General features: G+C 39.9%; 1 protein-coding gene across 31 annotated transcripts; it reads right to left on the bottom strand.

The window, feature by feature from the left end:
* Positions 1-453: 453 nt before the first annotated feature.
* LOC119336205 lies at positions 454-7243 on the bottom strand. 31 transcript variants are annotated; one of them, XR_005162275.1, is made up of 12 exons: positions 6726-7243; positions 6150-6381; positions 5839-5929; positions 5277-5342; positions 4508-4841; positions 4098-4176; positions 3769-3987; positions 3114-3328; positions 1935-3008; positions 1720-1793; positions 1057-1303; positions 454-962 (listed from the first exon to the last, which is right to left on the bottom strand). XR_005162275.1 is itself a non-coding variant. In XM_037608217.1 (4 exons), exons 1-3 carry the CDS (start codon positions 6804-6806, stop codon positions 5886-5888), a joined length of 372 nt encoding a protein of 123 aa, XP_037464114.1. In that variant the 5' UTR covers positions 6807-7243; the 3' UTR covers positions 4848-5342; positions 5839-5885. The 31 variants fall into 31 exon arrangements, 6 of the variants coding, with proteins under 6 accessions (XP_037464114.1, XP_037464115.1, XP_037464111.1 ...); XR_005162262.1 differs by having other exon boundaries at positions 1720-3008; XR_005162261.1 differs by lacking the exon at positions 1720-1793 and having other exon boundaries at positions 1852-3008.
* Positions 7244-27311: the final 20068 nt, after the last annotated feature.

Genomic DNA, 27311 nt, shown 5'->3' with positions numbered 1-27311 from the left:
CCCGCATCTTTTTCGCGCCAAAACAGCTCGCCCGGCGCCCCCCAGTGCGCCGGGTTCGGACTGGGTCCGCCGGCGCTGTTTTCGGTCCAAGCCGGCGAAAATCGGGCTCCTGGGGGCGCGACCCGGCCGTTTTTTCAGCGCCGGCGCGAAAAAATCGCCTGGGGAGGCCTTCCTGGGGCGCGGCTGGAGATGCCCTTAAGTTCTTGATGTCATCGTGTGGATGCTCTAAGACATATATAGGTAGGCTTTAAGTCAGAATAGATTGGTAGTATATTAAAAAAAGCAACAACGTAGTAGAAGGACCGCTTCTCATAACATGAATGCAAACCAGACAAATAGAAAGTACATAGCTCATGTGTATTATTAGACAATCAGGGGTTCTGTTTTTCCCGGCAATAATTATAGACCATATAACTTTAATTTAAAAAACAACTCATTTCAAACAAAAACTAATAAACTGAAGAAGCTTGCCATCCTTTTCATTTCAAACCAAACTAATAAAGAGTACATAGCATTTAACTTCTTCAACATCCACGAGTATTAACCTACGATGTATACAACTAATAAATAAAAATATTTTTGTCTGGGAGACATATATCAAGTTACTCAAAGTTCAGACCAGTGAAGTAACTATAGCGGGGCTTACAAGAGAGATCCCATTTGCAGAAGCTCTGATGATGATTTCATCCATTCCTTTCAAAAGTTCAAAGAGCATGCGTATCAGCATGAATTAGCACATATATGACCACAATCTAGTCAAAAATACTTGTAGCTATAGATCTTGAACCCAGAGGTACTGAACCTGACATGGGGTAACAGATACGCAATCTCTTTGAAGAACAAATGACAGATTACTCTAGATAGGTTTTGGAATCTAAACACCACTGATACTGCAATTTTGGAGTATAAACACCACAATTTTGGAGTATAAACACCACTGATATAAGGTCCTTGCTCTCCAACTGCATTTCAATGTACAAAGAAATATGTATCACTCAAGGATGCTTGAATAGTCAGATGCACAAATGCTAAAAAAAATCGAGCATGCACCCATACCTTTTTGGTACCAGGTTAATAGAAATCTAAAAACAAATGCACCATTACAACATTTATTTAATGCAATTATCCACCAATATAGTGTTGCAACTTTCTTGTTATGAAGCTGATTTTCAAGCCAGAAGGTGTAACCCACAACATTATTGGGATGTAGCTTTTCTGAAGGTATCAACCAAGCCTCTCATATATTGTAGTTTTCTCATAATTTTCTCTCTTCAATGGTACAACCTGCATCCTCTGATTTGGCCTAAAAATCATTGTTGAACAAGGAACTTCACATGTTAATTAAGAAAGGAAACTCGTGCATTGATAAGGGAATTTTGGAAAATGTCGATGGATTTCAAACAGAATGAAAACAGAAAGCTAGATAAGTAAACACACTTCTATAAACTCAAACATGGATCCATTAACCCTGTAAACCTGAAGATAAAGTGAAAGAAAAATTAAAATAGAAACTTCCCATCAACAAGTAAAAGTTCAGGAAGTCACTGGAACATGGATCCGAACAAGTAAAGAAAAATGGAATTAAAACATAAAGTAGCAATAATAATGGAAGGGAAGATCAGCCATGCCAATCTACGTAAAGCAATCCAAAGTAATAATCATGCCCTCCTAATCACGCTCAGCTATGCTAACACTGTATTGGATAGAGAATGGTTTTACCTATGAGTTCACAACAGTACTACTTGATTGGTAGAGCAAGCATTAGGCTTAATCCCAAAATAAGAAGTGCGCCGCTGCGGTATAGTTAACTACAATTGTTAGTTAGTTTGGCATACTATTAGAGAAACCCACCAGAATTCTCTCAATGGGAAGTAGAACACATCCGCCGTGCGCCCCATCTCTGGACCCTGCGGCCGTCTCCAGCCGTCACGCACCTGTGATTTCGACCTGGCCATTCTCGTCGTCGTTGCCGAGGCCCCTAACTGACATAACCCTCGTCTTCTATGTGGCGTGGTCTAGCCACCCGACGGAGGCCAAGAACTGGGAGGCCGCGACGCTCCGCAACGTGTTTTCTTCTTCTTTTCTTTCTTGTGCTCCCATAATCTTCGTCTCCCCAATCCATGCTCACAACCGTCGTTAATGGTACGTCCGACTTTCAATCATCCAACCATCCCACATAAACAAGTTATGTCGCGAATGGACAAGCTCCACATCAACACGCTGATTGTTGTAAAAATACATCAGATCGACATTCCTTAATTTCTGGCAACAAATAAAAAGAAGGTAGAAATACTTGGTTCAAAGCTAGTACAGATGTAGAGAAAATAAACCTTTAAAATGTGTGGTATGTGGTCGGCTTACAGATACTTTTATATATCTAAATTTCTCAACATAATGTAGGATTCAGTATACACGATGCATCAAAACTGAAGTTGAATGGATGGATATGTACCAGTGTACATAGATATGTACGCATCCATCAACCACATGGGGAAAAATATTGAAGTGAAGCCATCTGTGTTGAACCCAGGAGTTCTGAATCTAAATCTTAAATGCCCATCACATTGGCACTCAATGGTGACACCGACTACTGAATTTTCTTAGTAGAGAACAACATCATTTACGAATCTTTCTCTTTAAAACACCACTAATACTGCCATTTTGGAGTCTAAACACCACTAATACTGCACATAGTCTGCATCCTGCCATGTACTAACTGCAATATATGGAGCTTGCTATGTTGTGTTAAAATAAAATAAGCCGGTCTTTTCTCTGTCCGGCAAAAGGCCAGTCTTTTGCCGTCCTCAAACAAGTTTGTGACAGGACTATGATTGCACTTCACACACACCAAGTAACAAAGAAATAGTTTCAACTTAGAAAAACAGAGATTAGTAAAAAGGATATATGTTCTCATTGTGCATATGGCTGGGCATCATAAATCAAAGAATTGAATCTCAAGATGCAACTTCTCTCACCGTCAGGTATGAGCATCAATGTGCAGGTAGGCACTGCGGGATTAACATGATTCATGCACACTAATTAGACATCTTTTTAGATGGTCAGTGCTGAAGCACGTAGTAGTGAAGCAGCACTTTCTTTTGATGTATACTTACTTGCTACTCCAACTTGCAGTACTGAAGCATGTACCACACTAATTAGACATCTTTTTAGATGGTAAGTTCCTTCTGACTTGTGCATAGACATGGTGGCATTTATGTCAGAACAATGTACACGGCAGCTGGCCGAGTATTAAGTCTCAAGTAATAGGACTGTAAGTAGTCGAGCAACTGACTGAGTATAATATTCGAACGTTGCAGCCTTGGTTTGCCTATAAAAAAGACAGAGTAAAACATATAGAAATGCCAATTGCATGATTTATTCCAAATTACTCCCTCCATTCCTTTATCTAAGGTGTATTATTTTCAGCACGTTAACCAAGGCACAGAATTATGGACTACTTAGGACGAAATTACCCTTGTCTAATTCGTAGATTAACGACAATTAAATCATTTAGGCTAGGAAAGAAAGAGATACACGCAATCGGGAGAGATATAGTTTCCTTTTCTTTCTCTACAAGGAGAGATACAAGCAATCAGGGGAGAGATACTTTCCTTTTTCTGAAGGGCCAAAATCGGAATTACGAGGAATTAGAACAAATGCACCTTACATTGTGAAATTTTATCAAAAAACAAATACACCTTATATAAAGGAACAGAGGGAGTAATAATTACAAGATGCAACAATGGATATTAGTGGCGTGGAGATAACCTTACACCGCGGCGGAGCTTCGCGCTCCTCTTCTCCATGCATGGTGGCGGGGCTCCTTGGAGCCGACAAGTGTGAGGGAGGAGCTCTCTGCTCCTCTCCTCTGTTTTTGGGGTGAGACCGCGAGACGGACCAGTACATTTTGCAGACGGCCAGCATTTCACTACTTTTCTCATAGTGGTATTGAATAACGAGTGGAATTCATTCCTGAAAAACATCAAACTGCCACCGAATGGTGTCCATGCGTCATCATCTATTCCCCTAAGACAATGAAACTGGATGACATGCAATCAAACAAGCCAAGTTGGGGCTAATTAATCAAAAGTACACACCTGATTTCAACTAAGAATATGCCGCTGTCTCTTCCCTTGAGCCATCAATTAATAGTACGAGCTCATGGTCAATTTTAATCTGTTAAACACATGCACATGTGTGAAGCACACAACAAGAGATTGATCTGCTATTGGCACTATCGAAGGTACATAGAAGCATTCTTAAATATTCTCGTATGATTGGCGGTTATTCATTTTGCGGAGATCCATCAATCAAAAGCTTATTATTTCCAATCACAAGCATGTTCTTTACTAATTAGCATGACAATGATCTCAAAAGGCACAAGCTTTCCTTCATACATGAGATCCTTGATCATTGTACTAACTGAAAGAGGCTGGCATTAAAAAGATATCAAGAAAATTATTACAATGTCAGAGTTTATTTACAGGAACTGAAAGCAGACTGTTACCTGCTCCATATCACATTTAACTTCTTCGCGAAGAAGATCACCAGCACTCAGATGTGCAAACCCATATACTGGTTCACAATCTTAGAATGCTAAGTAGCTTTGACACTGCCTCACCCTCCTGTACCAGCAATATAAGCAATGGACTGAACATCCCAAAGAGTTAAACAGGACACATCACGGACGTTACCTGTGTTGCCAAGCGAGTTCGAACAACATCCAATGGGTAAGTTACGTAAGTTACAGATGCAGCTGTCGCTCCCGCTAAACCATCACCAACTAAACGTACCGACACTAACATAATTTGGGTCATCCTAGCAAGGCACCATTCAGAAAGCTGCAAGATGCCCAATATGCCAAAAGATAAATAAATCATGTGAAAATAAAAGATAAACAAGATGTACTATATACATTCTAGTCATCTAGTGTATACCAATACACACGGAAAAACATGTGCATCGTCATCGTGCAAACACAATTCTGCTATTCTTATCATATTTTATCCATATTTCTTACATTTTAAGAAATAAATTGAAGTTACTACTCCATCAATCTGTACATGTATCATCGTGATATCCGCGTGGTTAAATATTTGAAACTTTCACAATCTATAGAAGTGCAAATATACCTGGATTGTTCATATTAATGAGTTTTGTTAATAATACAACCAATTTTACATCCCATGAAGAATTATGAAGGCCTAATAGGTTACAAAATGACGATAATGCGAGTATGCTCCACGTTATCAAGAATTTTTGCCTCTTCAACTTACATGAGCTCGTGGGACCTGGTGTCATTGATCTCCTTTTCATATTCCTCCTGAAATAGCACAACACGCCTGACACAAAAACTGAGCATTGTCAAGTACGTCTTATTCCCACCATCAAGAAATTTAAGGACTGCTGGACTGCTTGTGAAATGACGTAAATGGCTTTATCACAGGGTGTTACTAATGAAAACATGAACTGATTTATCAGCACTGCAACAGTTTCCAAAATGCTAGATGCCCAAGGCAACTATAATCTACTATGCCCTATCGTAACGCAGAATATTATAAACGATACTTAGCAAGAACTAAACCTAAGGGAAGTGCTTCTATTAACATACATCAAATCTGAACAAGTTTTCAGACTTTTCTACTCAAAAGCATCCATTCTACTGGATGAACATACTGCAGACCAAGAATTAACCTAAAAATTGGTATCTATTTTACCACGATTTAGCTTCAAAAAATGCAACAATTTCAGATTAAGCACCGACAAACTCGTCTTGATGCAGACAAGTATCATGACAGTGAATATTCACACTAAATTGAAATCTGAGTAATCACGTACGTATAGGCTATGTAGAAGATGGGAACGAAGTGCAATCCTTCTTTGCGTCAATAGTCACCATGTAGAAGAAGACCCATCCGAATTATACAGTCTGCAATGTAAGCAGTACATTCTTGACCTAATTCAGGAACACTAAATAACAGAAAAAATTTCACAATTGGTTATAGAATTTGTCTATTGTTCTCCTAAGCTAAATCCCCTTTATAGGAATTTCTAGTGGAGTCTGCCAAGGCCGTATGGGGCAAAAGAAGCGATGCAGACTTCCATGAGTGCACGGGAGTAGGGAATACGTCGAGGGCGCGGCGGCATACCTGTCTTGTTGGTGCAGCCGCCGATGGAGATGGCGGCCAGCGTGCAGTGCTATGGGAAGACGACCTTCTTCCGCCACCATGTGGTCACAGACCAGCGCAGCCCCATGCGCGACCACCGTCGTGTGTGCCTGTGCCGTGACCACTGCACCCACATGGGACGCCGCGACCCCCGGCCACCGCGCCGCAATGCCGCGGCCACGAAATCGCTGCCGGCCCACAAGAACATGACAGACTGAATGATATGACATCAATTTGTAATTATTTTGAGCCCCCTAATTCAACAGTTCATGAGCAAAGCACAATTTCATGAATAGATTGGAACAAATCCATGGCAGTGGATGGATTATAAATCGAAAAGGAGGTGGATGGGATCCATCTATCAAACTCACACAATACTATTTGCTTGCAGACCTATTTTCCAAACCAAATCACGCAACAAGAGGAGTTCGCACTGGCGGATGGATTCATTTTTATGAATAGGCGAAAACACAGAAATTCGAGACTCACTCGTGTAGTCAAGCGTATGAGATTTTTGTTCAATCAGGAGGTATGACCATGCTGCTCTGCTCCGCTCACCTCAGGCGTGGCCAAATCCAACTCGCTACCTCCGCTCGTTGTGGTTGACAAGCAGCTGGCCGCCATGGATCCCCCGGACATCGCGACGGCAGCAGCGCAGGAGCACGAAGCACACGGGAGCGGCGCCGCCGGCGAGGCCGATTTCGACGGTTAGGACAGAGGCGGGGCACAACGGGGTGGGGAATGGCGCGACGCACGGAGAGCAAGGGTGTGCGGGATGGCCGGTGGAGGTAGACGACGAGGGTCGCGGCCAACGGCAGGATCTGTCTGACGGATCGGGGAGTCCTGCTTTAATGCGTGGATTGCAATTGAGATTTTGGTGGCAGGGTATACCTGTGCTCCTCCTTGATCCAGGCCTTCCAGGGTACGCCGTCGGGCGTTTCCCGGAGTTCGGCAGCGGCGGGATTCAAACCGCCCTGCCTTGCAGAGGCGGCGGCGGCGTCGTCTCCCCCTCGGACGGCGGCGGCGGGGGTAGATGGGATCGATGGGAAAGGGCAACGAAGGATGGGGTCCATGGGTTTTTTTTTTTGCTGGGTGTTGTTTTTTTTGGCTGCGTGGGATGGGGTGCGGTGGGGTAAGAGACGAAAAAAAACCAGCGCAAGTGATGGGACGAAATAAAACCAGCGAAAAATAACCGGCAGACTATTCATTAACTACTATATTAGGAATAGAGATTAGAGGTGGACCACAGCCCGGGTCTTTTAATGACAATAAATCACGTACTAGTCTCTAACTCTTGCAACATTGTGAAACTTCCTCTTTACGTGGAGGTGGCAAAAACAGAAACAAATCCCTCTCATTTATCTTGTTGACCGAACCAAATAAATGGCATCCCGCATGCTCCCTTCCGTCAGCGTAAGTTTCCTCTTCTTTCCAAGTATTAATGCACTTTGAATTTTCCTTGCCAAAGCTTGCGTGACCAATGTTACATGCACATGCCACGCCTTGATTTAGCTCTTTAGTTTGCATGTAATTATCATCCTTTAATACATGCACGTCCAGGGACTTCTCTCCCCTCTCATTAGTGCAAAGCTCAAACAAAACAATGTCTTGTTTTATTGTAACAGAAAATAATTTCTCTAACATGCTGACATGCGGTAATATTATGCGTTCATCAACGTTAACATCAGTCACGGACATATCACATCTGCACCTGCGCTGATGAAAAAATATCAAAAGAAATACTAGAAAAATTAAAAAAATCAATATTTTTGCACGGTAGATATTTTGATGCGTGAGGTCCCCTTCAATTTTAAAATCATTTGAACATCTGAGCATCTCTCGGCAAAAAAGATAAATTCAGGGTCTATAAAAATGTTTATTGTTCATGCATTGTACTGACCCAATTTCTTTTTTACTGAGAGTTACTCAGTCCAAATGACCTAAGAATTGGAGCGGGCTTCACGCAATAAATTTTCTACCATGCAAAAAACAGGATTTTTTTTTGAATTTTCTAGTATTTAATTTAATTTTTTTATCAGGTGCAGATGAGCTTGGACACCGAAACGCTGCACTCCTGCTTATATGCAAAACATTAGTGGCGCGCCGCCAAAGAGATGCGTCTGACACCTTATAAACCTGAAGGGCTGAATTTTACCCATCGAGGTCAATGGGCATGACCAAATTCATGGATGAAATGCAGAAGTGCTTGGGCGCCCCTACGAAATCACTAATTGAGGAGTACTTATTGCACATATCACTTCCACCTTCTCAGGTTGTGACAAGTGGCACGCTGCATGTATGTCATTTGTCGCAACCTGGTAGTTTTCCCTTTTTCGTAGATCTGATTATTCAAAATGTTTTATCTCTTAAACCATGCCTCCAAGTCTCGAACCGTTTTCATCGTTGGATTTCTCGCGTCGAGTTCTTCAAAACTAGATTGCATGTTGATAGGTTTTGACGAACACTTTTTCATACAAAAAAGGATGAAAACCGAAAAAAAACCGAACAAGGAATGCGACTTTTTCCTTTCCGAAAGAGGCACGACCGTGCCTCTCGCGGAAGCAAAACTGTGCATCTCGCGAAAGAAAGAAAAAAACAGAAAACGCGTCCCATTTCCGAGAAGACACGACCGTGCCTCTCGCGAAAGCACAACCATGCCTCGCGCGGGAATAAAACCGTGGCTCTCACGAAAGAAAAATAAATAAAAAACGCGTTATTTCCTGTTTCCGAGAGGCACAGTCGTGCCTCTCTCGAAAGCAAAACCGTGACTCATGAAAGCAAAACCGTGCCTCTAGCAGAAAAAAACAGAAACGCATTTGTTTTCCGTTTCCAAGAGTCATGGTCTTCCCTCTCGTTAAAGCAAAAACGTGCCTCTCACGGAAGCAAAACAGTGCCTTTGGCGGATGAAAAAAAAACAGAAAACGCGTTTTTTTCTGTTTCCGAGAGTCAAAGTCGAGCCTCTCGCGAAAGCAAAAACATACCACTCGCAGATAAAAAAAACATAAAACATTTTTTTTTCGTTTCCGAGAGTTATTGTCGTGCCTCTCGCGAAAACAAAAACGTGCCTCTAGCGAAAGAAAAATCGTGCCTCTCGCGGATGAAAAAAACATTTTCGCGCAAAAGAAAATTTTCCCCGAAAATATTTTTTGTTCCAAAAGTTAAGGAAGACCGGTGAAAACCCGAAACGTCGAAAAAACCCAGAATTTTTTTGTTTAAAAAGCCGAAAATGCGTGGAAAATCGGACGAAATGCCCAGAGCGCGACATGTGGCGGGTGGCTGAAAGCGCGCCAAGTGGCGCTGATCGTTGTGAGGCTCCCGAAGGAGCGCTCGTTAACTAGTTGCTCTAGAGGCCACATCCTCATTTTTTTGGTTTTCTTTTGTATACTTTCATTTATACTTACAAATATACTTAATAAAATATATTACATTTTTTTATGTAAAACTATTCGAAAAAGTGTTAACCAAGTGTTTGAAATATGTTAAATGTGAATAGGGAAAATGCTTCTTATGTATACGTAAAATGTAAATGAAAAAAATGTATAATGTGCATGAAATAGTTGATCCTATATTTTAAGTTAATAGTCAAGCATTTAAAAAAATGTTAATGTTTAAAAAAGGTTAATTAAGCATTTGAAAACTGTTAAATGTGTATAAAAATGTTGAAGATTTACTTAAAAATGTTAATCAAGCATTTGAAAATTGTTAAATGTGTATAGAAAAAATATTTACCATGAATTTAAAAATATTAATCTTGTATTTCAAAACTTTAATCAAACATTTTAAAAATGTTAAAATATTTTCAGATATTTTTTGACCATGTATTAAGAAAATCTTTTATTTGAAAATTGTTCATCAAACATTTACAAAATGTTTAAAATGTGTATAGATTTTTTTTTCATTGTGTATTTAAATTTTTGAAATTTATATTTGAATAAATGTGGTATTGGAAATGTATTAGATATATACCAGAAATTGAAAATGTGTATGGGAAAAAGTAAACATCAAAAAATAAATTCTCAAAGATGTTGATCGTGTATACAAAAAAAGTGGATACCGATGAAAACAAATAAAAGAAAGAAAGAAAGAAAGAAAATAATAGAACTAGTGAAAACCCTAGAAAGAAAAAACAAAAGAGAAGAAGAAAGAAAGAAAGAGAAATCATGAAGAAATTTGAAATTCCTCATATTTTTTCAAATATGTGAACTATTTTCAAATTCGTGAAAAATTTCAAATCCTCAAAATTTTATAAATCTGTTATTGTTTTCCAACTTCATGTTTTTTCTATAAAAAATGGAATAATTTTCAATTTCATGAACATCTTTCGAAATCTGAGTAACTTTTTTTGAAATCTAGAAGCATTTTTTTAATTCGTGAATATTTTTATAAATTTAAAACTTATTTGAATTCTTGATCATTTTCAAACCCTTGCACTTATTTAAAATTTGGACGATTTTCTAAGCCTGGAAAGTTTCCGAAAGTCATGAACATTTTTTAATTATGAAGGCATTTTAATTTGACACATTTTTAGAAATTTTTAGACTTTTTTTGAAATTATGATTTTCTTTAAAACCCCAACATTTGTATAGAAGCAGGTATAGAAATACAGAAATGAAAAAAGAAAAAAGAAAACAAAACAGAGATAGAAAGAAGGAGAAAAATTAAAAGGAAAAAGTGGTGCTCCACCCCGCATTGTGGTCAGCCCTGAAAACGTTCACATGGAGCGCGGGTGCGCTTGCGTGACTAGCCTCGCACATGTGGGCCATGTTTGGATTATTCTTTTACTTTAATACCCCTGTAGAAAATTTCTTGTCTCTCCTCGGTGTCTGGTACTCCCCTGTCTGAAAAAACTTGTCCCGGACTTGTGCCTTAAAATAGATGTATCTAACATCAACTTAATGCTAAATACATTCATTTGAGGAACAATCTTTTTCGAACGAAGGTAGTATGATATAGACGTTAGTTAAACACCTCCTTTACACCGTTCCTAAGCGCGTCCCTGCACTACGCGCTGACTAGGAAGTCTCCTACTGGATCAACAACAGCGTTGGTCGACTTATTGTCAAAACAAAAGACTTTAGTATGACATGCATCAATTTTTTATTGAACTATTTTAATCTAAATTGCAAGAGTATATTAGCATAACTCCAAAATATTGTGAACATAGAACGGTGCAATCGCTCGCAAGCACGCACACCCATCCCCATGATTCTATAAACACGCACACGCAAACTCTACCCCTATGAGCACATTCGAGAGACTAAACCCACATATCTTAAGATTAACAAAGTCGTCACAAGTACCTTGCAGTCCGATGAAAGAATATCGATGAAAATCTGAAATAAATTTAGAAAATATGCAAGCAAGTCCATGTCAAGTCAAGGACTTGAACTCGGGTGAGCTGAGTCCACCATAAAAAGTCCAACCATCTTGTATTATCCCTTACATGAATTTTTAATATATGGCACCGATCTTTTTTGTGCTGCTGAAATACTCTTTATATTGTACCACTGAAATATACTTTATATTTGTATATTGTCGAAGTGCACAGGGCCGACCCAAGATCCATCCAGGGCGGCCCTTGTTGCAGCAAATAAAAGCAAGCCTTTATGCACGATCTCTCTCGCCCTAGGAAAAAAAGCATGGGCTATAGCACCATCTCTCCTGGATCGGTACAAATGGAAACATCGGCCTTCTGCAGTTCACGACACGATTTTTTGATTTTTTTGGACTCGCCTTCCTGTGGGAAAACTTTGTGTTGCTATCTCCTTCAACAAGCCATTGGACTCGAGCCCTCTGGCGCCATGTAATCTCTTCGTGAAAACATAATTCGACCATGCGTGCCTCAATCAATTTTTCCTCTGCACCTGGCTCAAGTCGTGTTGCCTCTGCTCGTAGCACCTCCATCCTGTTGTGAAGCGGGCGGAGTTCCACTCGGATCAAGCCAAAGGATGTACTCCCTCCGTCCGGAAATACTTGTCATAAAAATAAATACAAATGAATGTATCTAGAACTAAACTACATCTAGATACATCCATTTCTTGGACAAGTATTTTCGGACGGAGGGAGTAGACTCCAGTGCTATAGTTGAGCAGTGACACTGTTTTATATCTATGCCCAAAATGTACAAGTGAATAAGAAAATGGACACCAGAACATATATTTTAAAAAATGTTAATCATATACTTTTTAACATAGTACAATCAAAGTTGCTCATATACACGAGCATAAACTCATGCCTATGAACACACGCACACCTTAGCACTATGAGCACCTTCGAGAGACTGAGTGGCATAGCATCTTGAAATTTTACGAAGTCACCACAGGCGCCTCACAGTTGACGGCAACGTCTCCTCCCGCTGAACGAACATCACCAGAAGCCTGAAATAAATTCAGGAATAATACGAGTACCAATGTCAAGTCTATAACTTGAATCCTGGTGGGCTAGGATACCACTCTCCTCCTAACCATCCAATCATAGATTGGTTCGCATGCCAAAAGTGTATTTAAAAAAACATTGAATGCGTATGAAAATGTTTCTAGTGTATATAAAAAATGTATAATGTTTACAAAAAAGTTAGGCATGTGTTATATATATAAAAAAGGAAATTGAAAAAACTAAAAGAAAAAAGTAAAAAAAAATCAAAAAAAGAAGCCCATAGGAAGCCATTGCAAATAGTAAAAATTGATGAGAAACCACGGAGAGAACAATCGACGTGTGCAGCTAAAGTATTGGACTGGAGGTGAGCGGGAAATAGCTTTTCTTTTTATTTCAATATTTTATTTATATTTAAAAGTATCCTAACATACAAATGGTTTTATTTAAATTGTTTATGCCGTATTAAAAATTATGTTTATGTTATGTTCAAAAATAATTCACAACTTTTATTTTTTTCTATCTATGGACTTTAGAAAATATATACATTTAAAATGTTTTTCACATTTAAACAAATGTTTGCAAAAAAATTTGAAAATATTTCGTAGCATTTAAAAAAATGAAATTTATATTTATAAAAAAATCATGTGTTTCAGAAAAAATGTTTGTAATATTTTTCAAAATTGTTTATACAATGTAAAAATCTTTCACCTAGTTTAGGAATTTATATATACAAATATTCATATAGTTTAAAATAAGGTTTTTTCCCCTTAAAAAGTGTACAACGTGTATTTGCAAAATGTTTTAATATATTACAAGAAGTGTTCAAAACATGTATTTTTTTCAAAATATTCCGCATATAGTTAAAAATTGTCCAACATGTATCAAAAAAAATGTTTCACATGTGCACTAAAAATGTACATTGTGTACAAAGAAAGGGTAGACTTGTGTTAAAAAATAATAATAGCCGACAAAGAAACGAGAAAACAAGGAAAGCAAAGAAAACTGAGATAGAAACTAAGAAAACAAATGTATAACAAAGATAACTGGTGAAAAAAAAGAAAAAGAAAAAGGAGAAAAATCTGAAGAAAACAGGAGCAGACGAACCTACAGCGACACAAAGCGGCAACTAATGGACAGCCTGATTCGCTCCTTAGGCGATTCCTAATACGAACCGGGAGAGACATCGCTCTCGCACTAGACTAGAGCGAAACTGCCAAACCCAAACGCTATGCGGGCTTCAGGCGTAGTTTATAGGTATTGTAGCAAAATGGCGAACACACCCCGCTTCGATCGATTCTCCGTGAACAGGCCTACTTAAAGGTATTCGAGGGAGTTCGTTCCCTGGTATTGGGAAGCCTCGAGGCCAATTTTGGGAAGCTTCTAAAAGCTTCCAGACAGTATTTCTTCATTTTATTTTTGGGATGGTTTTTATTCATTTTTTCCTTTTCTTTTTTCTTTTTCCTCTTTTCGCACACGTGAACATTTTCAATTCAATTTTTTTTCAAAAATCATGGAACATTTCCAAATTTCAAGAAATGTTTTCCAAAATTTGGGTTTCTTTTTTATTTTGTGATATTTTTTCAAACCCATGATTATTATTTCAATGATGACATTTTCTAATTTTATGAACTTTTCAAATTTCATGATTTTTCTAAAAATTGAACCTTTTATTTTTCCATGATTTTCTTTGCTCTTTTCAAAATCTTTGAGCTTTTTACAAATTCATTTTTTTCAACAGGCAAAAGGTGAGTGGTTATCCGGTCAACGGTTGACTGGTCGACTTTGACCGAGCGAACCGAGAAAGGTGGACCAAGCGATCGAGGTTTGTTGGGCTAGGCCCGCACGAGACCAGCGTGTGAGCGCCATGGAGCGTTCGTGGCGCTCAAGGCTCCAAAGAGGAGCTCTTACCGCTAGACATGGTGCGAGGGTCGAAGCAAGGAAGTGGGAAAGGAAACCGCAAGCCATCATTTTATCTTTTCTTTTTGAGGTTGAGTCATCATTTTGTCTTCTAATGGAGGGATACTACTGGTGGATTTTGTGGCTTGTTATGTACGCGCTTTGGCGGCCCTCGCTCTTCCCACTTTGATCCAGACGATGTGTATGAGACGATTTAAGAGGTCACGCTTCAATACTATGCTAAAAAAGGTAAGCCTCCTTTGGTTCATAGGAATTTTGTAGGAATTGTAAAGGATAAAAACTTTGTAGGAAAAAAAAATCTTTGGTGTCCTTTGGTTTGTAGGAATGGATTCACATTTCAAAGAAAAAATATATTAGTCTAGACTTAATGAAAATATTCCTATCCTATGCATCAAATGACATCTCTATTTCCTATAGAATTTTTTTGAGGGATGAACTATTTCATTAATTGAAAAGCGCGTGGAATCTTCTCCACTATTACATGCAAGATACAATCAGAAGACACACATCGCCATTCCCCGCACAATTCATCGCCTACAGCTATCTTGGCTAAGACATGAGCCGCGCAGTTTTCTGAACTTCACCTCCACGTAACTTTGCATCCCTGCGAGCCCTGCATCATGCCTTTAATATCTTCGACAATTGACCCCGCCACCGAGAGGTTTTTGCTTGAGTTATTGATCATCCTAACAACTTGGCAGCAATCCAATTCAACATGGATCTCTGGGATCCCCAGCGCACGACCAAGGTGGAGAGCTCTCCAGCAAGCCTTCGGCCCCCCAAATTCCAGGTTCGATTCATTTGGGAAGAAGTGAGTTCTAATGCCTCTAAAGGCACCAACATGATCACGAAGGACCACCCCTCCTCCTCGTTTTGCTTGCATTCTTTGATACACCACCATCGACGTTTGCAAGAATCCATTCATTGTCCGGTGGCACCCACTTCTCATGTGTAGGGCGTCCTATAGGTCTCGCTTTCCTCTGCGACACCTCGAGCCATTCATACATGAACTTGCAGACTGAGACTGCTATTTCATGTGGAGTTTGGATCCTCTTGCCGTCCCTAGCATCATTCCCCGCGAGCCAAAGGCCATACATGCCCTGCATCAACATCTCTCTTTGGTCATCATGAGCTTCGGCCACCCAATGGAGCAGCCATCTACCCACTTTCGAGTTGGTTTGGACGCAGTCAGGAGGGAAACAAGCCGGGATGCCCCTTCTATCAGAGAGGTCCTTCCAAAAGCATTGAGAATGAGGGCACGCCCAGAATCTGTGAACAATTGTCTCCTCTCTACCACAAGTCATGCAAAAAACTCCAGGTTTGATCTTCCTTCTATTCAACTCAGAACCAACAGCCAGACCATTCCTCATGAGACACCAAGAATGCACTTTCACCTTATTGGGTACATGAGCACCCCACAGCGCCAGCCATCGCCTATGGGTTTGCACAGTTGAGTAGGGTTCCGGCCATCCGGTTTGTGCCCCTCTTTCCGGTCATCAATAGGTGATACACCGACCGAGCTGTGAAAACACCATCCCTGGTGTAGTTCCAAGCCAAGACATCATCCACACCAAGGGCACCAACCAGAATTTGCTTGATATCCTTGGCATCTTCCATGGAGAACATGGCGTCAACCTTGGAATGGTCCCAAGTGTCCCCGGTGGCTGAAAGAAGATCACTCACATGGGTAGTTGATGTCTGCTAGAAGTACGTTGGTATTTCCCCAAAGAGGAAGGGATGATGCAGTATAGCGATGGTAGGTATTTCCCTCAGTGATGAGACCAAGGTTATCGAACCAGTAGGAGATCCTCCTCACACCACGTAAACATCACCTGCACACAAATAACAAATACTCGCAACCCGACATGTTAAAGGGGTTGTCAATCCCTTTCGGGTACGGTGCCTCAAGATAGCCAAATAACATGAGGTAAAAGTGTTAGATAGGATAAATAGATCGCGGAACAAATAAATTGCAGCAAGGTATTTTTGTATTTTTGGTTTAATAGATCTGAAAATAAGTGCAAAGGAAAATAGATCGCAAAGGCAAATATAATGAAAAGAGACCTGGGGGCCGTATTTTTCACTAGTGGCTTCTCTCGAGAAAAATAGCAAACGGTGGGAAATCAGTTACTGTTGGGCAATTGATAGAACTTCAAATAATCATGAAGATGTCAAGGCAATGATCATTATATAGGCATCACGTCCAAGATTAATAGACCGACTCCTGCCTGCATCTACTACTATTACTCCACACATCGACCGCTATCCAGCATGCATCTAGTGTATTAAGTTCATGAAAAAATAGAGTAATGCAATAAGAACGATGACATGATGTAGAAAAGATCCATTTATCTATTGCGAAGATATAGATCCCATCTTGTTATCATTAGTAGCAACGATACATACGTGTTGGTTCCCCTTCTGTCACTGGGATCAAGCACCGTAAGATCGAACCCACTACAAAGCACCTCTTCCTATTGCAAGATAAATAGATCAAGTTGGCCAAACAAAACCCAAATATCAAAGAAGAAATATGAGGCTATAAGCAATCCTGCATATAAGAGATCAAAGAAGACTCAAATAACTTTCATGGATAAAAACATAGATCTGATCATAAACTCAAAGTTCATCGGATCCCAACAAACACACCGTAAAAGACTTACATCATATGGATCTCCAAGAGACCATTGTATTGATAATCAAGAGAGAGAGTAAGCCATCTAGCTACTAACTACGGACCCGTAGATCTACAAAGAACTACTCGCGCATCATCAGAGAGGCACCAATGGAAGTGATGAACTCCTCCATGACGGTGTCTAGATTGGATATGGTGGTTCTGGACTCTGCGGCGGCTGGAATTGATTTTCGTCGACTCCCCTAGGGTTTTTGGAATGTTGGGTATTTATAGAGCAAATGGGCGGTTCAGGGGGCACCCGAGGTGGGCACAACCCACCAGGGCGCGCCTGGGCCTCCTGGCGCGCCCTGGCTGGTGCTGCTCCCCTCAAGCCATCCCCAAGTGCTTCCTTGGCCCACTGGATGTCTTTTGGCCCAAAAAATCCTCTAGGAGTTTCACCGCGTTTGGACTTCATTTGATATTGATTTCCTGCAATGTAAAAAACATGCAAAAACAGCAACTGACACTGGGCACTATGTCAATAGGTTAGTACCAAAAAATGATATAAAATGACTATAAAATGATTGTAAAAGATCCAAGAATGATAATATAATAGTATGGAACAATCAAAAATTATAGATATGTTGGAGATGTTTCAGCATCCCCAAGCTTAATTCCTGCTCGTCCTCGAGTAGGTAAATGATAAAAACAGAATTTTTGATGTGGAATGCTGCCTAACATGTTCATCACATTTCTTTTCTTCATAGCATGGACATATGGACTTTTATATGATTCAAAGCAATAGTATAGTTTTGACATGAAGACTTTAATACTCAAGCATACCAACAAGCAGCCATGTCTTTCTAATTATCAACACTAAAGCAAGTTATCCCTAACCCATCATGCTTAGTCATTGATCCATTCATGAAACACACTCGAATATTAGCTACACCCAATGCTCAAATACGATCATAGTGCCCCTTAGTTGGTGCTTTATAAGAGAATATGGAGACTCAAATTCAAAATAAAAATTGGATAAGTAATAGAAAGGCCCTTCACGGAGGGAAGTAGGGATTTGTAGAGGTGCTAGAGCTCAGAGCTTAAATTGAGAGATAAAAATATTTTGAGAGGCATACTTTTCCCACCAACGAAAACGACTTGGAGCATCCAAACACTTTCCATGCTAGATACATCATAGGCGGTTCCCAAACAGAAAATAAAGTTTATTCCTTTTTCCACCATTACTTTCACTTTCCATGGCTAACCATATCCACGGGTGCCCTCCATACCAACACTTTCCAAGGAAATTATTATTTGACAACATAAAGTAAATTCATTTTTCATTGTGGGATTGGGCATCCCTAATACCTTTGCCGTACTCTCATGCAATGACAAGTGAATAAACACTCATTGTGAGAATAACACATCTAGCATGAAAAAGATTGCCTACCCTTCACCACTTCGCGAGCGGTTAAGCACACAAAAGAGAAATTATGGAAATAAGGCATATAGGTAGGTATAGTGGACTCATATGGCAAAACTGTTTTAAAGGGTTTTGGATGCACAAGTAGTGATCATACTTAGTGCAAAATGAAGGCTAGCAAAAAGATTGAGAAGCAACCAACCACAAAGCGAAAAATCTCATACCCAAAGCATTAAGCATAAGTAACACCAAATAATGCACCATAAGTAGGATATACATTTCATTGCATAATTATTGACTTTCGTACTTGCATAGGGAATCACAAACCTTAACATCAATATTCTTACTAAAGCACAATTACTCATCAACATAACTCACATATCATATCGTCATATCTCAAAACCATTACTAAGCATCAAGTTTATTTTGTCCAACGATCTTCATGAAAGTTTTTATTATATCCTCCTTGGATATCTATCACTTTGGGACTATTTTCATATGTTGCTTTTGATAAGCTCAAACAAATATGAGTGAAGATCATGAGCATAATTTTTTCTGTCTCTCAAAATAATCTAACTGAAGCAAGAGAGAATTTCTTAAAAATTTACTAACTCCCAAATAAATCTAAGTGAAGCATGGGAGCATTTCTTCAAAAATAACAAAGCACACCGTGCTCAAAAAGATATAAGTGAAGTGCTAGAGCAAATCCATGGCTCTAAAAATTTAAGTGAAGCATATGAGCAAGCATAGCATAATTTTTGGATCTCTCAAAAGGGTGTGTCCAGAAAGGATTCAACACTTAAAACACAAAGCAAAACAAGCAAATACTCATATCATACAAGACGCTCCAAGAAAAACTCATATTATGTGACGAATAAAAATATAGTTTCAAGTAAAATACCGATGGTTGTTAGAAGAAAGCGGAGATAACACTCGGGGGCATCCCCAAGCTTAGTTGCTTCCTACTTCTTTGAATATTATCTTGGGGTGCCTCGGGCATCCCCAAGCTTAGCCTTTTGCTAATCCTTATTCCTTCATCCATTGTAAGATAACCCAAAACTTGAAAACTTCAATCACACAAAACTCAAACAAAACCTTCGTGAGATCCGTTAGTATAAGAAACCAAACCACTACTATAAGTATTGTAGCAAACCTATTCTTATTTTGTTTTTGCATTATATCTACTGTATTCCAAATTTTCTATGGCAAAAACTCATCAAAGAAAATCATAGAATCATCAAAATAAGCACACAACGCAAAGAAAACAGAATCTGTCAAAAATAGAACAGTCTGTAGCAATCTGAATATTTCTAATATTCTGTAACTCAAAAAATTCTAGAATAAATTGGTGGACGTGAGGAATTTGTATATTAATATTATTCAAAAAGAATCAACTCAAAATCACTCTTCTGTAAAACATGAAAAATAATCTCGTGAGCACAAAAGTTTCTGCTTTTCAGCAAGATCAAATCAACTTTCACCCAAGTCTTTCCAAAGGCCTTGCTTGGCACAAACACTAACTAAAACACAAAAACCACAATCATAACAGTAGCATAATTATGCTAACACACAATAACAGAAAGCAAAAAGCAAAAATAAATTGTATTCATTGGGTTGCCTCCCAACAAGCGCTATTGTTTTACGCCCCTAGCTAGGCATAACGCGTAGGATCTAAGTGTTGTCATCTTTGGTTCTAGATTCATAAGATGCCCTCATGATTGATTTATATGGTGGACTAATTCTTGTTCTAGGGAAGTGTTCCATTCCCTTCCTTAGTGGAAATTGAAATTTAGTACTGCCTTCTTTCATATCAATCACGGCACCAATAGTACGCAAAAACGGTCTACCAAGAATAATTGGACAAGATAGATTGCAATCAATGTCAAGAACAATAAAATCTATGGGCACATAATTCCTATTTGCAAGAATAAGAACATCATTAATTCTTTCCAAAGGCTTTCTAATAGTAGAATCCACCAAGTGCAAATTTAAAGAGCATTCTTCAATATTGGTGAGACCAAGCAGATCACATAAAGATTTTAGAATTGTAGAAACACTATCACCCAAGTCACATAAAGCAAAACACTCATAATTTTTAATCTTGACTTTGATAGTAGGTTCCCACTCATCATGCAATTTTCTATGAATTGAAACTTCTAATTCCAACTTTTCTTCAAAAGCTTTCATCATGGCATCAACAATATGTTTAGTAAAAGCTTTATTTTGTTCATAAGCATGGGGTGAATTTATCATGGATTGCAACAAAGAAATACAATCAACCAAAGAGCAACTATCATAATTAAAGTCTTTGTAATCCAAAATAGTGGGCACATCACTACTTAAAGTCTTGACCTCTTCAAACCCACTTTTATCAATTTCCTCAACAAGATTTTCACCCTCCGAATCGTAGGGACGCTTTCTAACTAAAGTTGACTATTATCCAATCCCTTTTTCATCAATCTTAAATTTACTAAATAAAGAATCAATAGAAGGAACACCAATAATTTTAATATCTTCATCACTTTTATGATAGTAATCACTAAAAACACTCTTTCTAAAAATTCTCTTTTAGCTCTAAGCATAGCGGTTCTTTTCTTACTTTCATCCATAGAAGAAATAGAGAGCTTTAATTGATTCTTCAACTTTAGGCATAAAATTTTTCATCTTGGGAGTTTCTACATCATGAGAAATTCTATCAACACTTCTAGACAAATCATCAATTTTATTCAATTTTTCTTCTATTGAAGTGTTGAAAGCCTTTTGTGTATTGATAAATTCTTTAATATTGCTCTCAAGATCAGAGGTGTTTCTATTATTATTATAGGTGGGAATACCATAGGAATTACCATAATTATTAGAGGAATTACTAGGAAAAGGCCTAGGATTAAAATTACCTCTATAAGCATTGCTATTGAAATTATTTCGCGAGACAAAATTCACATCTATGGCATCACTATTTTGCTCAATCAAAGTAGATAAAGACACATCATTAAAATCAATAGGAGCACTTTTATTAGCAACAAACTTCATAAGAGCATCAACTTTTTCACTCAAAGAATTTATTTCTTGTACCGAATTGACTTTTTTACTACTAGGAGCTCTTTCGGTATGCCATTGTGAGTAATTTTCCATAATATTGTCTAGCGGTTTAGTAGCTTCACCCAAAGTAATTTCCATAAAAGTAACCCCCGCGGCGGAATCTAAAGATTACGAGAAACAAAATTCAACACGCATAAAATTTTTCTATGATCATCCAAAGATATAACCCATGAGTTAGGCAATTCCTTAGCATCAATTTCATCCTTTCCCAAGATTGTATAACATGCTCATGTTCAAGTTGCTTGAAATTCATGATCTGGGTTCTAAGGGAAATAATTTTTGTGGGCAGAAAATACTTAGTGATAAAAGCATCTTTGCACTTGTTCCAAGAATCGATACTATTGCGAGACAAAGAAGAAAACCAAATTTTTGCACGATCTCTCAAATAAAACGGAAATAATTTCAATTTCACAACATCATTGTCCACATCTTTTTTATTTTGCATATCACATAATTCCATGAATGTGTTAAGATGGGACGCGGCATCCTCATTAGGAGTACTAGCAAATTGATCTTTCATGACAAGATTCAGCAAAGCAGTATTAATATCACAAGACTCTGCACTAGTGGCGGGAGGAGCAATCGGAGTGCTAATAAAATCATTGTTGTTGGTATTTGAGAAATCACACAACTTGGTGTTCTCTTGAGTCATGATGACTTCGCAACAAGATTGCACTCAAAAACAGATCTGACGAGAAAACGGTGAACGAAAAAGAGGGCGAATAAACCGGCAAATTTTTGTGAAGTGGGGGAAAGGAAAATGAGAGGCAAATGGCAAATAATGTAAATTGCAAGGAGATGAGATTTGTGATTAGGAACCTGGTTGATGTTGAAGATCCTCCCCGGCAACGGCGCCAGAAATTCCTTTTGATGTCTGCTAGAACTACGTCGGTATTTCCCAAAGAGGAAGGGATGATGCAGTATAGCGACAATAGGTATTTCCCTCAGTGATGAGACCATGGTTATAGAACCAGTAGGAGAACCTTCTCACACCACGTAAACATCACCTGCACACAAATAACAAATACTCGCAACCCGACATGTTAAAGGGGTTGTCAATCCCTTTAGGGTACGGCGCCTCAAGATAGGCAAATAACGTGAGGTAGAAGTGGTAGATAGGATAAATAGACCGCGGAACAAATAAATTGCAGCTAGGTATTTTTGTATTTTTGGTTTAATAGATCTGAAAATAAATGCAAAGGAAAATAGATCGCAGAGGCAAATATGATGAAAATAGACCCGGGGCCCGTAGGTTTCACTAGTGGCTTCTCTCGAGAAAAATAGCAAAATGTGGGAAAACAATTATTGTTGGGAAATTGATAGAACTTCAAATAATCATGATGATATCCAGGCAATGATCATTATATAGGCATCACGTCCAAGAATAGAAGACCGACTCCTGCCTGCATCTACTACTATTATTCCACACATCGACCGCTATCCAACATGCATCTAGTGTATTAAGTTCATGGAAAAATGGATTAATGCAATATGAACGATGACATAATGTAGACAAGATTCATTTATCTAATGCAAAGATATAGATCCCATCTTGTTATCCATAGTAGCAACGATACATACGTGTCGGCTCCCCTTCTGTCACTAGGATCAAGCACCGTAAGATCGAACCCACTACAAAGCACCTCTTCCCATTGCAATATAAATAAATCAAGTTGGCAAAACAAAACCCAAATATCGGAGAAGAAATACGAGGCTATAAGCAATCATGCATATAAGAGATCAAAGAAAACTCAAATAACTTTCATGGATAAAAACATAGATCTAATCATAAACTCAAAGTTCATCGGATCCCAACAAACACACCGCAAAAAGACTTACATCATATGGATCTCCAAGAGACCATTGTATTGATAATCAAGAGAGAGAGTAAGCCATCTAGCTACTAACTACTGACCCGTAGGTCTAAAAATAACTACTCACGCATCATCGGAGAGGCACCAATGAAAGTGGCGAACCCCTCCATGACGGTGTCTAGATTGAAACTAGTGGTTCTGGACTCTGCAGCGGCTGGAATTGATTTTCATCGACTCCCCTAGGGTTTCTGGAATATTGGGGTATTTATAGAGCAAAGAGGTAGTTCAGGGGGCACCCGAGGTGGGCACAACCCACCAGGGCGCGCCTGGGCCTCCTGGCGCGCCCTGGTGGGTGCTGCTCCCCTCGAGCCACCCCCGAGGTGCTTCCTTGGCCCACGGGATGTCTTCTGGCCTAAAAAAACCTCCAGGAGTTTCGCTGCATTTGGCCTCCGTTTGATATTGATTTCCCACGATGTAAAAAACATGCAGAAAACAACAACTGGCACTGGGCACTATGTCAATAGGTTAGTACCAAAAATGATATAAAATGACTATAAAATGATTGTAAAACATCCAAGTATGATAATATAACAACAAACAATAAAAAATCATAGATACGTTGGAGATGTATCAGTAGTGCCATGCAAATAAATTTTGCCCTGTGGCCTTAGACAACCCTTGCGTAGAATCTAGTTATCATGGTGAATATGCACTTTAGATCCATCGCCAATCCGCCAAATGGGGCCCTCTCTGAGAAGGTCCCGACCATAAAGAATACTCCAAAAGGTGTATGATCGTCTCGAAGAGCAGGTTGCATTCATGATTGACCCCTCCTTAAAGTACCTAGCTTAGCTTGAAGAACACATACACATATGGATTGAGGTGCATGCAAGATTCTCCACGCTTGTTTTGCAAGCAATGCCTGATTTAACGCTTCATAGTTCATGAACCCCATACCACCATCTCTTTTTGACAAGCACATCTTGTCCCAAGCCACCCAGTGCACCTTCTTTTCACCATTCGCTGAACCCCACCAGAAGTTAGAGGAGGTAGTAGTCAGGTTCTGGTACATTTTCTTTGAGAGTTTAAAACAGCTCATGGTGAGCGCTGGTGTCGCTTGTCGCCCAGATTTGACAAGAACTTCCTTTGCTGCCTTAGACAAACCTTGGCCCTTACAACCCAAAACTTTCCGTTTGGAACTTTCCTTCACATGCTTAAAAGTGCCTTCTTTTGACCGACCCACCACCGGTTGCAAGCCCAAGTACTTATCACTGAGAGCTTCCGAAGAAATACCAATAATCTCGTTGATCATCTCTCTATCTCCCTCACCACTTCCCTTACCCAAGAAAATGGAGGATTTTTTGAAGTTGTCCCAAAGCTTGTTCATAGACTTGTAGAATATCTCTCAACGCCTCCATGTTGCTTTGGGATCCCTCAAGGAAAACAATGATGTCATCTGCAAATGAAAGGTGAGTCACACGGGGGACAGTTCTCCCAAATGAAACTCCACAAATCTATTTATCAAGTTGTGAATTTTTTAGGAGTGTTGAAAAGCCTTCGACACACAGGAGGAACAAGTAAGGGGAGAGAGGGTAACCATGCATGAGCCCCCTAGATGGGATGAAAATATCAGAATAGCCTCCATTAAGTTTGAGAGTGAACCTAGCTATTCTGAGACACCCCATGATCATATCCACCCATCCGTGAGAGAAACCATATTTCTGCATAACTTGCTCCAAGAAAGACCATTCCACACGGTCGTACGCCTTCATCATGTCTAATTTGACCGCACATAAGGGTTTCTTTCTTTTCTGATTTCTAATGGTGTGAACACACTCACATGTGACAAGCACATTATTCGTGATGAGCCTCCCCGATACAAAAGCACTTTTTCCCTCCGGGATCATGACCGGTAGAAAGCTCTTCAGTCTGTTTGCAAGCACTTTCGCAGCCACCTTGTAAAGAATATTGCAAAGGCTAATTGGGCGAAACTAGGAAAGCAGCTCCGATGAGCTAACCTTCGGGATCGTGACCAACATTGTATCATTGAATGGATCCGGTGTCAACCGACCTTGCAAAAAATCACGAACAGCTGCACAAATGCCATCCTTAATAAGAGACCAGTGTCTCTGGTAGAATAGAGCTGGCAACCCATCCGGACTAGGAGCTTTCGTACCCCCCATCTGAAATAGAGCAATCTCTATCTTGGTATCCAGAATTGGGCCCGTTAGGTGCTTATTCATCTCATCGGTGACAACCTCATTCATCAAGTGAAGTATTCTGTCCGCCCCATCTGAGCCATCTGAAGTGAAGAGATTTACATAAAATGAAGCAGCCATAGCTCTCATCTCATCATCAATAGTGCACTTGCTGCCATCAACCCTCTTAAGTGCCTTTACCGTGTTTTTCCTCTTCCGATGCCTAGCTCTGTTCTGAAAATAACTTGTGTTTTGATCTCCTTCCTTCAGCCATCCTACTCTTGATCTTTGTTTATACATAATATATTCCCTCTCATACAATTCTTTTAACTGATTTTCCAAGTTTCGGACCTCCAGTGAGCAACCCGAAACCAAAGCCCTCTCTTTTGCATAGCCGAGCTGGGTCGACCGAGCCGAACACAGTGTGGCCCTAATGTTGCATCTCAGCAGACACGGACTTTGGAATGTCACGGGTTTTGGCCGCCCCTGCCCCGCTGACACTACCTTTTGCCATGCACACCTGACCATCTCATCATATCCTTCATGCCTCATCCACATTTCCTCATAGCAAAATCTCTGAAACCCATTGTTAGAAGCAACAGGAGCTGTCTCCCTAGCATGAGCAATAATATCATTGTGGTCCGACTCCTCAGTGATGAAATGTTCCATAACCGTAGAGGGGAACAACCCAAGGAAATCAATTGCATGTTTCACGGTCAAGACGAACTTGGACATTCTCAGCTCCATCTCGCTTGTTGTCCCAAGTGTATGGGTAACCAGGGAACCCAAGATCAGCCAAGTCGTAGTCGGCTAGGCATTATCTAAAATTCTCCATATAAGAAAAGCTTCTTATGTTCCCACCAAATTGTTTAGTCTGAAGAAGGACCTTGTTGTAATCCCCAACACAGATCCATGGTTCATTATCTTGTCTCCTCAAATACCGAAGAGCTTCCAAAGATTTATTCCTTAATTCCTTCCTAGGCTCGCCATAGAATCCAATGATCCTGAAAGCTTTGTCCTCAAACACGACCGCCGCATCAATGAATATTGGCAACAAGGCCTCACATCTACCTGCATATTGTCTCTCCACCATAAAGCCAAGCCACCACTCTTACCAACACAATCCATAGCCACACCCTTCCGGAAACCTAGACTCCACTTGAGCCTATTCATTGTATTAGCCTTCTTCTTCGTTTCACTTAAGAAAACCACCGCTGGGTTGTAAGACGTACCTATCCAGGTCATGAAGCCCGCCGACTGTCGAGTCCAGCCCCAGTCCTCGATAGTTACAGGCAAGGATATTCATTGCTCCTGCAGGTGGCCCCGCAGGGTCCGTCGATCGATCATGATGCTTGGAGATGCAATCAAACATTGTAGACGTCTTGCGCCTCGTGTCGCGAATGAAACTCTCCTATCCTCCTGCCTGTCCATCTCTCCCTTGGCAACCCACATTTGCTTGGGCCTTTGTTTTCTGCTCTCATGTTCTCCACTAGCCTGCGACGAGCTGCCACGCTGATGGTCAAAATCCTTTCTGTACTTCCGGATGTAATGGCCCTTACGTCGGTTCCGATCGCCATGCATTGCGGGCGCATGCATAGCGGGTTCTCCCCATTCAGCTTTGTAAGAGTCTCGGCCCACAGCATGCCTGTCGTATTCACTTTCACTATGACTATACTTGCCCTTTCTTCCATTGTAGTCGTCCCA

The sequence above is a fragment of the Triticum dicoccoides genome, chromosome 7B, assembly GCF_002162155.2.
Source record: "Triticum dicoccoides isolate Atlit2015 ecotype Zavitan chromosome 7B, WEW_v2.0, whole genome shotgun sequence".
NCBI classification, from domain to species: Eukaryota; Viridiplantae; Streptophyta; class Magnoliopsida; order Poales; family Poaceae; genus Triticum; species Triticum dicoccoides.
This window is presented reverse-complemented; position numbering and strand designations above follow the sequence as displayed.

Bases quoted from the DNA above. Each gene is read 5' to 3' on its own strand.
- LOC119336205 (XM_037608214.1), bottom strand. From the start codon at position 7,240: ATGGACCCCATCCTTCGTTGCCCTTTCCCATCGATCCCATCTACCCCC. The intron at 6,993-7,058 runs GTATACCCTGCC...CCGATCCGTCAG, and splicing joins TGGATCAAGGAGGAGCACAG to ACAGATCCTGCCGTTGGCCG. The intron at 6,356-6,725 runs GTGAGCGGAGCA...GTGGGCCGGCAG, and splicing joins TGGATTTGGCCACGCCTGAG to CGATTTCGTGGCCGCGGCAT.